General features: G+C 37.0%; 1 protein-coding gene across 1 annotated transcript; it reads left to right on the top strand.

The window, feature by feature from the left end:
• Positions 1 to 2,467: 2,467 nt before the first annotated feature.
• macc1 (MET transcriptional regulator MACC1) lies at positions 2,468 to 7,787 on the top strand. Its single transcript, XM_077209189.1, has 5 exons — positions 2,468 to 2,612; positions 3,936 to 4,094; positions 4,217 to 6,255; positions 6,344 to 6,532; positions 6,701 to 7,787. The coding sequence occupies exons 2-5, from the start codon at positions 3,977 to 3,979 to the stop codon at positions 6,902 to 6,904; spliced, it is 2,550 nt and encodes an 849-aa protein (XP_077065304.1). The 5' UTR covers positions 2,468 to 2,612; positions 3,936 to 3,976; the 3' UTR covers positions 6,905 to 7,787.
• Positions 7,788 to 16,109: the final 8,322 nt, after the last annotated feature.

Genomic DNA, 16,109 nt, shown 5'->3' with positions numbered 1-16,109 from the left:
CTGGACCTTACATTTCACCGCAAGATTTCTTTCAATGAAAAAGAATAGAAATCTTTCAATGTTGTGAATTAAGTATGTTGTTCTTACTGCAATATCTAAAATCTTGTCAGAGAGTTGCTTTTAGAGCTGTGTCGACCTCTAACACATATTAACAAAACATGTCAACCCAGTCTTACCATGACTCAGTCCATATTTTGGCGCCACATGCAAACCAGTCATTTTTGTGTAACAGTGGTTTTGTGAATAAACTCGGTTGCACTTCTGAACTTTAGTACATGATCCAAGAAATAATTTGAATATTTGTCTCCTCTGATGGCAAGTCAGCATACTGGTTTGGTGATCTTCTCGAGATTATTAACACGCATAAGACTCAACGCTCTAGGGGAAATTCCTCCCTTTTAAATATGCATGACACCTGTAGCCTACAGCAGGTTTCTCATTGGAAACAAAAGTTTTTCACAATGCAATTACCGTACATTTCTGTTTTGATAGAAGATAGTTGACTTCTATGCAGGGTTACACATCAAGACTATGGTATGGAAAGGATTTTACCTTTGTCCTTATTACATTCAGATATTGCTCACAGAAAAAAGAAAATAAAAAAAAGAACATTTTGTTGTGAGATTTATTTTTGGTTTTAGTGGCAGTGAATATGCAGAATAAATGAAACTTGGATTCCCACTTTAAGGAAGTAACACAATGACACCTTTGACCGTTTGTAATGTTATATAACAATATCTGTTTTTGATCAACATTAGGTGCAGTGCTCAAGTAATAAAGACATTCTTTCTTATGGCAATCCGGCTCATCTGATCACCTGAAGCTCTGGGTGATGGTGGCATGAACTCAATGGCCACAGATGTTGACTTTAAGTATTAGGATTTCATTATCAATCTAGATCTTAAAATGTAAAGATCTATGGTTGCCTGGAAGCATTTGATTTTTTAAATATTTTGCCTTTTATCTTATTTTCATAGAATAAATAAGTCAATAAGATTCATGCACTCTTTCCAAGTTGTGTTAATATGTGATTGTTTTGCAATAAGTCTTTTCAGGCAGTGTTCAACAGGATATGCAAATAATCATAACAATGATTTTCATCAGGATGGATTTGTTTAGTGTATTGTTAAACGCTAAAAATATCATGCAAGTGAACTTTTTTTTTCTCAGATGGGTCAAAATAAAATACAAATATTTGATTTAGGTCAAATTTGTTGAAATAAAATATTGTGAATTAATGAACTGAAATTATTTATTAAAAGGTTCATTTACATAAATCATTTTAATGCATTTGTCTTATGAACGAACATGAATTAACAATTAAAATTGATTACAATAAATGTTTTTTAATAAACATGAACCTAATACATGCCTTAAAAAGCATTGTTAGATCAACTACGAAATGGTTACAATGCATTCATAGCTGAACTAGCTAAAGTTCACCACTAGAGGGTGGTCACTGACATTTAAAGGAATAGTTCGCTTAAAAATGAAAATTCTGTCATTTACTCACCAAGTACTCGCCCCATTGACTTCCTTAGTAGGAAAATAAAATACTATGGGAGTCAATGGGGCCCATCAACTGTTTGATTACCGACATTCTTCAAAATATCTTCTTTTGTATTCAGCAGAAAAAAGAAATGCATACAGGTTTGAAACAACTAAAGTGTGAGTAAAAAATGACAGAATTTTCATTTTTAAGTGAACTATTCCTTTATTTAATGAGTCAATAGCACACCTGCTGAAATATACTTATGATTTTTATGTTACAGTACTCCTTATTAATGAGATATTATTATGGCTAAAAACTTGATGTTTGAGCACATAAACTGTGGATACATTTGTGGATAAACTGCACTTCAACATGACATTTAAAAATGTAAATTTAATAATGTAAATAATTTAATAAATAAATGAAAAATAATAATAAAAAAATAAGTAGTTTTAACTATACATATGTTTATTTATTTTTTTCAAGAAAAAAAACTACCTAATAATTTTATTAGTGATTAGCCAGAGAGGAAAACTGTAAAAAACTATTGTTGGTTTAACTTTTTTATTTTTTTTTTATTTTTTTTATTTTAAGTAAGTAGCCTAACCTGATTGCCTTAAGATTTTGAGTTCATTGATATAGAAAATAATTTTTTATTTTATTTTAAACCATATAATCTTATTTGGTGAATCTATAGGCTTACAGAAGCAAATTTAGGAAATGTATGAAAAAAATCTTTGTGTTTGCTTTGTTAACACTATTACTAATACATTAAAATTTTGCATTTGAAGTGCTGCTATCTAGTTTGTTTTATTTTCAAACAGAGACACATTTTTTCCACTCATGAATTTGCATACCGAAACCACTTTTTCATGGAGTTTCAGGTGTTGCAACGCTCTGTGTGTGTACATAAAGTGGAGGCTTGTGGGTGGTGGAGTCTGAGAATGACGTTCAATACACGACGTTTGACTGTTTGGTACTACGTATCCCAGTATGCACTTCTCCACTATTCAAGCAGAGAGAGGCACACAGAAGTGTAAGGTGTTGCCTACAGTTGGTGTCACTCCCCGCTGATTAAAAAGTTCTCATAAGGACTGAGAGGAAAAACACCATGGTTCAGGTAAGTGTTTTACGTTTAAGCTGGTTTAAAATATTTTTTTACTATATAGGCTATACTTGTCCAAACAAAGCACGAATAAGTAAAAAAAAAAAGAAAAAAAAAGAGTCTTTCACGTGTTTTGATTTGATGTGCATGCATATTGGAGGACAGCGTGTCTTGTGTGTCGTCCTGGCGTTTTATTAATCCTTAAATTATTACATGTCAGCTATTTGTTTAATAGAGAAACTTGGAGAAGAATAAAACGCTTATGCTTTTAATGTGGGATGACGTTTGCATGCGGTAGGCTATACAGGACAAACAGGTGTATTGTGACGTGGCTGATGCAGGGCGTGTTAAAGCGTGTTGATTTGAATAGAGAACTCAGCCCTTTACCATACACTGAGACAAAGCTTTGTATAAGATACACTGATATTTAGACAAGACAGACCTGTTTCCATGCTCTGCCACTGCATAATACGCATTTAATGAGTCATTCCCGGAGACAGGACAGAGAGGATACTGGATAGTGATTCAGAGACTTATGACAGAAGAAATGATTCTAAACAACAAGAGAAGTTTCGCTGACTGAGTCAATGAGACTCTTTTTTAATTTATTTGTAAACGTCTATTGTTGAATGTTTACTGTTTGAATAAACTGCATAATTCAAATTATTAATATGATTTTTTTGTGAAAACATAAATTGTATGTCATTATGTTCAAAAAGTTTAATGTCAATTTATTTACTGACTGCAATAGAATTATATAGGTTTCAGTTAGAAGATGATTGAATTCTCCAGCTCTTTACAAAGGCTTCTATCTACTGATTCAGATCAACGCGTTCCCAAAAAACCTGTAATAAAATATCAATCATTTAATTTCCAATAACCATATAGGGAAGGCAACTCAAGAACACTATACAGCAAAAATGATCTGTCTTGATGAGAGGGGTCTTTACTGAACCCAAGCTGCTGCAATTGAAAATATAAATATTTTTGAGAATATAAGATCAGATATTTTTATGTTAGACTAGAAAACTTTATTAATCCCTGTAAGGGGAAACTCATTTGCCACCATTGTACATTACGAACAACACAAATAGACAATTAAATATTAAAAACAGCAACACAATCAATCCATGCAAGGAATTACACAACTTCATTAAAAAACCTAACTGCAGTATGAATAAAAGACCCTCTAAATCGCTATGTAGAACACTGAGGCATCACTAATCTTCTACTAAATTAACCTTTTAAGTCCACTAAAAGTAGTAGATGACCTTCGTAAGATAGAATCATTTTTAATTTTGCCCTGGTTCTCTTAATTTGTTCATTCTTTTTCAATAGCTTTGTCATTAGAGACAGACATTTGATCTTGGATATACAAAATGGCAGCCGCAAAGATAAAGTCAAACATTCGTTCAGGAAATCTGCTTCGGAGTAGATCGGAGGGGACACTGATAGATATAGACGAGAATGTGACCATCAACAACAACAACCTCCATGGTAATTATGAAGGTCTCTCTCTCTCTCTCTCTCTCTCTCTCTCTCTCTCTCTCTCTCTCTCTCTCTATTAGGATTTTGTTTCTCAGCTCTCCTGTGACATTTTAAATCTTGTCTTTCCTTAGGGGGTTATGCTTATGAGATTGGAAAAACCTCCGAGTGGCCTGTCATACCAAAAGAAATGGAAAATTCAAAACAAACTACCAACCCCTTCTGGAATCAGATGGGGAAGTCAAATCCATTCTTAAATGATATCGTCCATACCAGCACCTATGATTCTGGAGTGTCCATGCTGAAAGAGGATCCCTTATCTCTCTTCGACAGTATTAACGAGGACTCTCTTAGCACATCATCAGATGAAACAAACTTTGCCCATATTTTAGCACCCAGACAAAATTTAAACCGATCTGGGAGGTGGAGAAGTGCCTCGGATATACTTGACAGCCTTGAGAAGGAGGAGGACAAGAGGTCAATGAGACTCAGCTCTCAAGAACCATTCCTGAATCCTGATTTTGAGTGGTTGAAAAATGACAGAGAAGCTTACAAAATGGCTTGGTTAAGTCATAGGCAGCTAACCAGGTCCTGTTTGGATCTTAGCCTAATGAAACAAAGTCTTGGATGGGCCCAGACTCAGGCCACAGACATTCAAATCTGCTGCAAGATCGACCACGCTGGAGGCTCTGTGCAGTTGCCAGACTCCGATATCACTGCTCATGTTCCCCAGGGACACGTCCCCCCAGGTGAGATCCAAGAAGTTGGCCTCAAAGTTCTCCTCGATCCTCCCACTGGAATAAACAACAAATACACCACAACTCTTAGCCCACTTTTAGAGGTCAACCTCAGTAACCGCAATGTTTCAGGGGGCATTTCACTGGAAATGAGAATGGCTGCTAAAGTAAAAATTGACCCCACAAGCCAAGTCTTAACCTCTTTTGTGGGACTAGTCTCTCAAAGGAAAGAGGGACCTTATCAGAAAATAAAAGACTGTTACATATACAATGATGTGTTACAGATGAAGCTCCTTGATTTAAAACCACACACGTATGTCATAACTGCTGCTGAGGCCACTGTTCTGGAGCATCCTGCAACGTCAGTATGGGATTACTTGGTTCGCCAAATGACGGTGGCGGTCTATGGTCCCAAGCACATACATCCATCGCTCAAAGTAGTGCTAGTCATATTGAACCATAATAATATTCCACCCAGGCTCCCTTTCTCTGATATCCAGAGGGCTAACAGGAATCTGCCCCCTGTTGTCTTGGAGCTTTGGGGAAAGCATCCGTTCAACCCACAGGGTCTTCAAGATCTTCACATTGCTTCTAGAGTGTTGGATCCAAACTTTGAAGTGAAACCGGTGGATCGTAATAAAGAGGTTAAGCAGGAGCAGCTTCAAGCTGGAAAAGTGCTCCATCTACCGTTAGATCTTGTCAAGGTTGGTGGAGGTGAAATGAGTCCCTTCCAACTTAGCATTGAGGTGAAGGATGCCAATAGTCTCACTTTGGGAGACTTCTATGTCACCTCCCCTGAGGCTGCCCCTCTGAGGTCAGAAAAACACAGCCAAAGGCGGGCAGATCGCCAGAGGGAAGTGACGCCCATTCCAGAAGAATCAATCCCAGAAATCCGAACCCAGAAGTTTCAGGACAGACCTGTAGATTTACATTGGTATGGGGTAGCTATAAAATCGATTCTCAGACAACCGAGAGTGGAATATCTCTTGGAATACTTTAAAGGTGATACAATTGCTTTGCTTTCTAAGGAAACCGTTAGATCTATAGGTCAGATGAAGGTTAAGGAATGGTACATCGGCTTTCTTCGAGGAAGAGTCGGCTTGGTGCACTGTAAGAACCTAAAGCTCATAACCAAGAACCAAGTCATCGACTTCACTGGAATTAAGCTCACCACGCCTGTCCTCTTGGATAATATGACAATTCCTTTTAAAAAACTTACCTACATGTACTCTGCTATTCAGACCTTGGTCACGGAGCACGTCAAAAGCTGGAGAACATTTGCTGAGGCTCTTGGTTACTCCGAGGTCTCGGTTGACGCCATCTCTAGGAGACATGCTGAAACTGAGGCAGAGAAGGTGGCCTGTGTTCTAGAAAAGCTCAAGGAAGACTGTCATGCAGAGAAGATTAAGAAAAAGTTCCAGCATGAGCTTATCACTGTATGTATAGTTTATTCTGACATACATTTGTGCACAACAATATTTTGAGGAAAACAAGGGTTTTAGTAATTCTTTATATTCCCCACAGGGGTTGTTAAAGATGGATGTTCAAGGCGTAGTAGCCCATCTCATCCAGGATATAGTGATTCTGTCCACAGCAGTGGAGCTTGGAGTGCGATGGCGGGAACTTGCCGAGCGATTAGGGAAGCTCTCCAGTGCTCAGATTGCTGCCTATGAGGCACCACACAAAGGGAAAAACGGAGAAGTTAGTGCACAGGTGAGCTAAAACCCCAAAAGAAATCTTCAGAAAACGCTCTAACTCAATTCTAGTCATGTCATGCCATGTCATATCAAGATTTAATTATTATATTATTATTTATACAGTCCTAGTCCATCATTTGCCATGTCATATATTTGATTTGATTTATTGTTCTTTATTCAATAGTCAATGTGGAAGCCTGCATATGACTTCCTGTATGCCTGGAGTCAGCGGTACGGGGACGGCTACAGGGATATGATTCAGGACCTTCACCTGGCCCTGGATAAGATGAAGAGTCCAGTGACCAAGCAGTGGAGACAGATTACTGGAGCTCTCATCACTGTCAACTGCATGGAGGTCCTAAGGGCATCTGCCTTCCTCAGAGGTTAGGGGACAACTCTTGGAGCACCTGCACTTCATATTGAGGTGATCATGTTGAGTTCATGCTGATAGCTGTGCCTTATTTTTAGACGCCATAAATATCTACTTACATCCATTCTTTGAAAAGTACTGAATATTTGTTACTGTATATACATGTCTGTGTATTATATGTGTTGTATTTTATAGACACTTTATTTCATGTTGAATTCACTGACAAACTTGTGAAAACCTTTGTCTGATTCTTAAGACTCTTGAGTTGCTACCAAGTCCCTTATGCAATATTAATGTTTTAAAGGGTTGTTGGTGGAAAAAGAAATAGGACATTTGTTTGTTAATTATGATTGAGATGAAACCGGAAATACATTTTCATTCTAGATTAACTGCCTCAAGGCCATCAGTTTTCTTTGTTTTACTTAAACAATTTTGCTTGAATTGTAAGTGTCTATATGAGTATGTTTTATTATTTGAAGCTGTATGTGGAATATCTGGTAAGTGTTACATGCATTTTGGCTCTCCTGGAATGTGACTTAGTGTATAATTATATAGATAATTTCACTATCCCAGGATATACCATTATATAAGATCTAACGTCATATATTTGTTACATTTAAGTATATTGCATGATTCTGGCAAATTGTATTTATCTATTTTTGTATTTTGTGTTTTTCTAGTTGTCATTTTAAGTGTACTAACTACAGTGTTTAAGAGTGAGGGTCCTTGTATAATTGCAAACTTTTCCTGTGTTAGAACAGTCTTAAATCTATTTTGTATTGTTGTATTTTTTAATGCTAATACACTTTGAGATATGTTATAATAATTAAAATACATCTACTTATGTCATGAAGGAGCTCTGTAATAACAGGCAAAGATAATAAAAAAACGGTTTTAAATATTTTACTCTCAAAATTACTTCATTCAATTGTTTAAAATATCTCTATGGAAATAATTTAATGGAAAATGCACAATGGGCAGCATATCATAACTGCACATGACACTATATTGGATTCTGGCTAGTGTATAGTGATGTGCAGCTCAGCCTCACTTCCTTTCACTGATTTAAAGATGATGCCATTATTTTGACACCAATGGGTTCTCCAGTGACCTCAATGTCACAGCTTCTTTTACAGTACAGGATACTTATAAAGCTCATTAGCCTTCAGTCATGCTAGACTCTATGAACTATTTCAAAAGGAAGTACGGTCCATTACTTGGAGATCTTGGAGTTCTCAGTCACACATCAGCAAAGTCTCTTAAAATTCCCTACCTTTCCTAAACATGTTAGCTCACCAAAATGTACTTCACCCTTTTCTGTGGCACCTGTTGCATATTTAACTTGCATGTTTACCAAGGCCTTATCCTGCTAAGAGCTTCATTGTTCAGTGTCACCCTCAAAATGTTCAGCTCAGCTAAGCTGTATTGGCCTTTTACCAAGTCATGATTATGTATTAAAAAATTACGGCATAAAAGCCCAGGAGAAAGTCAAGTATGCTAGAGGAGTGGGCTACCATAAAGTCAATCTTTGAGAAATAGATGCTTTTTGAACTAAGGGATGGTTCATTAAAAAAGACATCAAAAAAGACATCAATCTACTATTCCAAAACTGCTATTCCAACCTGTATGACTGATTGACTTCTGTGAAACGTAAAAATCGCTGGACGTTCCCATTGGCTTTCATTGGACAAAAACAATTGAAACATTCTTCTTTTGTGTTCTCATTCACGTTTGAATCGACATGAGGGTGAGTAATCGATGACAGAATTTAAAATTTTGGATGGATGAACAATCTCTTTGATTATGAACGGACAATTAAAAACCATCTCACATCTACATGATATTAATGTGATTGATGTCCAAAACTCTGGACTTAATTGAATGGTCTTCTGTCTAACAGCCCACGGGGGCTGTTAGTGTGTTATTTTAGATAACACTGACCCACTCCAAATCTCAGCATGTGATAAGGAGGGACTTGAGCTCTCTAATTGGTTATATAGCTGGAAGTTTGCAAACTGAAGACCAAATTAAAGTCTAAGCAGCACTGACCCAAATAAAAGACTAATAAAAAAAATATATATATTTTTTTTATTTTTCATAATTAAATAGAAAACATTGTAGTTCACTTTTCATAATTACATACCTTTACATACTCTTTTACATATTTACATAGTCTTTTTATTTCATACATTATGAATATTCGACAACTGAATAATTAACATACATGCTTCATTTGCATGAATTACTGTCATTGTCATTTATCACAACTTTTGATCTATAACATCTTTCACCTGGTTTCATGCCTGCATGTGGTTCTTCTTGGTGGGAGAGTTGGTTACTGTTCGGATAGGGGGCAGGAATGACCCTTACCAGACCTGACCATCCAGAGAACTGGTCACAAACCATCAGCATTACCTTTAAAGGAGCCACACAAGGGCTATATAGGAACTATCTGGTGACCCTTGCATTAGTGTCCTTTGAGATCCATTTGAGGTGGTGCGTTAGTGGTCCCCAGAGTAAAGGGCCGGCTGAGGAGGTAGTATCTTAACTTTATGATCAGTGCTTCTTTTTCCACCTCAGCATACCTTGTCTCTGCTGATAATAACTGTCGGCTGATATAGGTCACTGGATGTTTTTCCCCTTTGATGGTTTGGGACAGGACAGCTCCCTGCTCCATATCAAAAGCATCATCTGTGGGGGAAGTTCAACTAGAAGTCCGTAGCAACAGGGGAAGACATAAGGTTTCTCTTTCTGCCACTGGGCTCCACTGCATCTTGTCTGGCAGTCCCTTCATAGTCAAGTCTGTAAAGGGACAAGCCAGTGCCTGAGACCCTGCCAACCTCAGAAAGGTGCATACATGTTTTTTGGTGGTGGGCTGAGGGCAGTCTAAAGTAGCTTTTTTTTTTTTTATGGGGCCCAAAAACATCCCGGCGATGTGGTAAACCAGGTACCATGATTCGTACAGGAGGTACAGGTGACATTCGTGGGGGTTGGAAGTTAGTCCAGCCGGACGTAGCACAGACAAAACTTCCCGTAATCGAGATAGATGTTCCTCCCAGCTCACTGAGTGGACTATGACGTCATCCAAGTAAGCAGCAGTGTACTTTGAATGGTTGTATGATCACATCTATAAGCCTCTAGAATGTTGCTGGGGGCCCATGAAGCCATACTGCGGATGTCTCTACGGAGCATTGAAGGCCATTTTGTCCTTAGCTTGAGGAGAAAGTACCCCTTTGGGAGGTCTAAGGTGGAAATATTTTAGGCCCTCCCAAGTTGGTTGATCAGTTCATTCAAATTTCACCAGAGGTTCTTGTTTTTCTGCCGTAAGGATGGCAGAGCCGTGCTTTGGGACCCAGTGAATCAGGAGGCAGACATGATAGATTTGTTCAGCTTTGTTCGGCTTGGTAGATTTGTTCTTTGCTTTACTAGTAACTTGAAAATATGCTCTGATTACGTAACTTGCGTTGTTACCCCCAATACTGACTGGTACGTAACTACAAGTTACATAAATTAGGACAAAAACATTGTGTCAAAAACCTTAATGATGGTCTGAATTTACTATTTTTTTTCATCCTTTAACGTTTGGTTCTATGCAATTGTACTTCAGCAGGTCTACTAAAAGAGTGGGAGGCCCGGTTAAGGCTTGATGAAGCTGGGGATAATAGAGCATTTGTCAGCACGAGAGCAGTGGAAAACAGCCAGTAACATACAGTAGAAACTGTGCCTTGCCAAAACATCATTAACTGCTCTTTAAATTTTTGGTCAGAAGCCTTAGCTGTTGTTTTCAAATTCTATGGATTTAGCCTACATCATAGTGTCTGGTATGTGAGGAAATGGTACGTTGTACTTCACAAAGCAGCTAAGAAATTTGCAAGAACTGATTTGTTCCATTCTGCAAGCAGCTCACCTTTGGCATCCATTGAGCAATAGAGCAAAGCCAATTCAGCTTTAAGAATTAAGGTCATTACCTACAATGAAATGGGGTAGAATAAAAGTCTTTTATGGAGTTTTAGTTAGTTAGGTTTTCATTATTTAGACCTAAAGGCTAAGATGAATATTATTTTACAAGCACACGTGATCCAATAAGCTCCATTAAAAGTTTTCAGTTCTCCTTGAGAATCAAAATTAAAAGACCATCATATTATGACTGAAAACTTTTCATTATACTTGCCAACCAAAAACAACCCTATTGTGTAGTGTATTCATAACTGCAGGGATTTGGTTGTCCTTAATCTTAAGAGTTTTTGAGACTTATTATTTATGTTCCTTTAAGCTTTTCAGTAAAAAACAGACATATTCATATTCATCTGTATCATTTTGTATTTAGGGGGTTTTAATCAGGAAAAAAAAAAATCTAAATCAGTGGTTCTTAAACAGGGGGCCATGGACCCATAAGGGGCCTCAAGGTGACTTAGGGGGTAAAAATAATCGATTCATCAATGCATTGCAATTATTTGTTTCTCAATTCAATATCGATTCATCAAATCCTATGAATCCATTCAGCCCACCGGCCAGTGACGGTGCTGTGGGTAACACTCTAGTGAGAGCGTTCAGCGTTGTACAAGACGCGCTTTACCAAAACAGCAAGATGACGGACAGCAGCTGCACTCCGTTCAAGCCTGCACCACCAACCAGGGACGTCGTTAGGCCTATTTTAGGGGGGCTGAAGCTACCCAAAAATGTCCCTAAGCCCCCCTAAATGATAATAAGAACAACAATAAGTCTCCGGGAGCCTCCCGCATATTGATAGCGGCTCCCTGATGTCCGCAAATTAGTTCAAAACTCCCGAAATCTAGAGCTCGCGAGCTCCAAACCGCGTAGCGCGCACGACAGAGAGAGAGCGAGAGTCCTTGCGTGTGTGTGCGAATGTGCGCGCGTGTGCCTCAGGAAGCGCATTTTTTTTATGAGTATGCACATTTTGTGTTTCTGTTTACATTTCTTTTATAACTTGAATGTATAGGAATAAAGAAATATACTTTCTATTACAGTTACATGCACTTTAGAGGTGTGTCAATAAAGCACCTGTTTGTTACAGTTGTGGTTTGTATTCAACACTTGTACAATATTGTACAGTTTGTTCTGCTAAATAAACCATGACAGGAAACATGCTGGGGTCAATTTGTTCTTAAACATTGGTAATACTGCACACATTATTTAAAAATATACTCAGGTACTTAATTGTGTATTTACTAATTATTGAATCGATATTGAAGCTAATAAATCAATATCGAATCGAATCGAAATCGAATCGAATCGAATCGAAGCCTCAAGAATCGAAATCGAATCGAATTGTGAAATTCCTAACAATAGCCAGCCCTACTTTAAAGTCCCCCTGTGGTGAAAATCAAGCTTTTAAAGTTTTTTAAATGTCTATGTGGGGATTTTAATATGCTTTAAGGCAAACCATGATGTACAAAGTCAACACCATAGCTGAGTACTTTCTCCTTAAAACTGCAGTGAACCAGTTCTCAAAGTCTCAAATTCACATTTTGAGATCGCTGGTGTTTCTGACGTCACAAACTAACTTGTAACCATCATGTGATCACGTATGATTGTCAAATAGTGGATCTCTGAGCTGGTGTAAGTGAGTGGAGGAGGGGCTTATTTGCATATTACTTGGGACCATGTATACTAAATGAGGCAAGGGTGTAGAGTTACAGTCAAGCTATTTAAGGCATGAAGAATTTTTTTCCAAGGAAAAAACTTTTAAATATATAATTTGATATACAATTATAAAAAGATGAGTTTTAAGGGATAAAATTGTTGGCTACAGGGAGACTTTAAATTATTTAAAATGAGACAAAACAACCATTCAAATAATCCAAAACCAATGGTGGTGCTAGACACTTTTGAAAATGATCCCCTTTGTAATATTTTACTGGGCCGCAACAGTATTTCACTGGGGCTTGTGCTCCCGTATACTAATAAATCATTAGGCTTTGTGTCAATGGAAATTACTGTACAGTGACCCGAGAATCATTTTTTCTGATAACCCAAGTGGAAAAAATCGTATACAAAAATGTATTTTAAATACGTTTATTTCATACCAAGTATACTACAAATCCATTAACATATTTACTGACATATCACTTTAGACTTACTGATATAAACATTATAATTAAATTGATTTGGTGTACTTCATTATTGCACATTTCTTAATAAGCCTAAAATGTGTTTTAATATCACTATTAGTAAGAATAGATCACTAAAATCAGCCTTTAAATGCAAGATATTTATAAAAGTATACTTGCAATAGTTCCACTTTAGCACAATAAATATACTTAAATATATATTTAGTTGGACCTCAGCACTACTTCTGGATAATTAAAGTGCATTAAGTACAAAATTAATTGTAACAATTTAGCAGACTTTAAGTACCAATTTAGTATACCAACAGAACAATTACAGGGTATTTATAAGTAGCCTACATAAATATGTAATAGTATTTATTTACTTAGCATGTAAAATAAATGTATTTCAAATATATTTTGGTATATTTATTTTTCACTAGGGAATATTTAAGCAGTCAAGTCAGCTGTGTTTTCCATCAGATGTTTAGAATCAGAACTGTAGCGATGCCAGATTCGCAAATAAATCACTCTTTTGATCTAATCGGTCAAACAGGTTTGCAAAAGGGATGGAATTTTTTGTGATTCAGTTTGATTCACTTGCACACTAAATCGTTTGCAGGATTGTTTGGATGGATGAAAGGCTATAATAGCCCCTAGCCAAAACTATAGAAATAATTATTTATTTTAATTCATCCCCCTCAACAATAAGGTATTGAAAAAATTATATATTAGGGAGCTTGAAAGACTGATTTCTAGACCTGGAAAAGTCATGTAAATTAATAAATTTTATTCAATGTGTTACTTGCCATTTCTTTGTAATGTTTTGTGAAATTTACTAAAATTTTAATGTGAAAACATTACACATTACATTTCTACACAAGCCCCCCCCCCCCCCCCCCCAGCAAAGTTCTACAGCAAAATTTATCCCAAATAAATCCTTATCCTTAATCACGTAAATTAACCGTTAAGTGCATGAATGTTTCACCAATCATTATTACATATTAAATTTTTTCTTGTTATATTGTTAATAATAAATTGATTGAGGAATACTGAGAAGGTTGATGTCTAACTTTAAAAAATGAATGTGGTGGAGGGTAGTGAATGATATCCCGGGTCACTAAAGACCCGAGGTATAAGGGTTAATATAGTACAATACAACAGTGAAACAAAGTGTAAAACTTTTCTGAATATAAGGTTAAGATGAGAGTTTACTCTCTGTGCTAAGTATTGTGAGGGCAAGATGTTCATCCAGTTTAGAACTTTCAAGACTCCAAGTTAATGAGGATAAACAAGGGTAATGACCGGAAAACATACTGGCTTCACACTTCAGAGGCACAAACAGGGAAAACAGCAGGCTTCACATTGCATTGCTTCAAAGCAGTGACCTCCAGTGTATCGTTATTGTTTCTTTCCTGAAATGTGGCTAACAGGTCACCATAAAGCAAAATTAAAATGTTTTTATAATGCCGTTATCTAAAAAGCGGAATAATACTAAATGAACTACACTGTATAATTTAAGCAGCTACATTTTAGCTATAATTGAACACATTTTAATGAAGGTTTTCAGGCGGAGAGATCTCATTCTGCACTGCAGATCTCAGAGACGGAGTGAGAAGTGCCTGGAGGTATAGATCAGCACAGAGCGGTTATACTCGGCAGTGTCAGAGTCCCTTTTTTCATGAGCACTGAGGCACATCAAACTGAGATTAATGGGATGTGACTGGCTTTATCGCAGGACCCTTTCACCGGATCACATGCAGAGGGTGGCCGAGCAGTGTTACGCTCACTGAGGGGCATCTGAACACATCAGCGTAGATGTATCTGGAGTTTATGTAATGATAAAAGATAAAAATAGATCCCTTTCACCCCTCACCGAGCTATTTCAGAGTCATGGCTGTCATAACACATTTGTTAAAGTACATTTATACTAATTTTGTCAGATAGAAACAGCGAGGAAGTCACTTCCAGCAGTAATGTTGCTATTAAGGGACTAAGAAGGTAAAGTTACTGAAATTTTCTAATATTTAGACTTAAAAGTTAACCAATAAGGATGTTTTGGACCCCATTGACTTTTATTGTATGGGCAAAAACTGTTCTTCAGAATATCTTATTTTCTGTTCCACAGAAGAAAAACGTCAATACAGTTTTGGAATGACATGAGGTTGAGTAATTAATGAGATAATTTTCATTTTTGGGTGAACAAACCCTAGACATAGTTCACCCAAAAATGAAAATTCTGTTATTAATTACTCGGCCTTAAGTAGTTCCAAACCCGTAAGATTGTTGTTCATCTTCAGAATCTTTTTATTTAATTTTTTTTTATCCGAGAGCTTTCTGTCCCTCCCTTGACATCCTGCGCAACTACCACTTTTAAGCCTCAGAAAGGTAGTAAAGACATCATAAAAGTAATCCATGTGACCCAAGTGGCGTAGCCTAAATTTTTTGAAGCGTCGCAAGTGCTTTGTTTGCGCAAAAAAACATATATTTATTTACGAAATTTCAACCTCCAACAAGCGTTCACTAGAGCATTACGACGCATGCATGTTTTGTTGATTCCAGAGTAGTTGTTGTTGCGTGAACGCGCATTGGAGATTAATATTTGGTCAAAAAAGTGGTAAATTATGCATGAACAAAGCACTCGCATCGCTTCAAAAAACTGAGGTTAAACCGCTGGAGTCACATGGATTACTTTAATTATGTCTTTACTACCTTTCTGGGGCTTGAAAGTGGTAGTTGTGTAGGCTGTCAATGGAGGGACAGAAAGTTCTCAGATTCTCAGATTTTTGGGAGAAATAACCCTTTAAGTACTCATTTTTAATAATAAGTCTTCAGGGAAGTAGGCTGCTATAAGGTTGTGTGTCTTTATGGTTTGTGTGTTAAAGATCAGGCAGTCATGTGACCAACATGTCCAACTGCTTATAAGAGTTCTGAAATCAGAGAAACATGCATTTATAATGCAGTGAAGATCAGGAGCGGCACACAGATTTGAGCTTTTTAGGAGACAAAACTGACACCTGAGTTAAAAACTTTAAACTAAACATTTTTTTCTTGAAGCTGGAATGTGTAGAAGATCTGTAATAGCTGGTTGGCGAGGTGAGAGAGGGATTTTCTCCCTCTGACTTTTTCTCACAGTCTGAGGAATGATGCCCGGA

This window comes from Siphateles boraxobius, unplaced genomic scaffold (assembly GCF_051911475.1).
Source record: "Siphateles boraxobius isolate OS27281-9 unplaced genomic scaffold, OSU_SipBor_1 12, whole genome shotgun sequence".
In the NCBI taxonomy this organism is placed as follows: Eukaryota; Metazoa; Chordata; class Actinopteri; order Cypriniformes; family Leuciscidae; genus Siphateles; species Siphateles boraxobius.
Note: the sequence above shows the minus strand (reverse complement) of the source record. Positions and strands in the feature narration are given on the sequence as shown.

Coding starts and splice junctions, on each gene's coding strand:
- macc1 (XM_077209189.1), top strand. CDS start 3,977: ATGGCAGCCGCAAAGATAAAGTCAAACATTCGTTCAGGAAATCTGCTT. Junction 4,095..4,216: donor CAACAACAACAACCTCCATG/GTAATTATGAAG, acceptor GTCTTTCCTTAG/GGGGTTATGCTTATGAGATT. Junction 6,256..6,343: donor TCCAGCATGAGCTTATCACT/GTATGTATAGTT, acceptor TATTCCCCACAG/GGGTTGTTAAAGATGGATGT.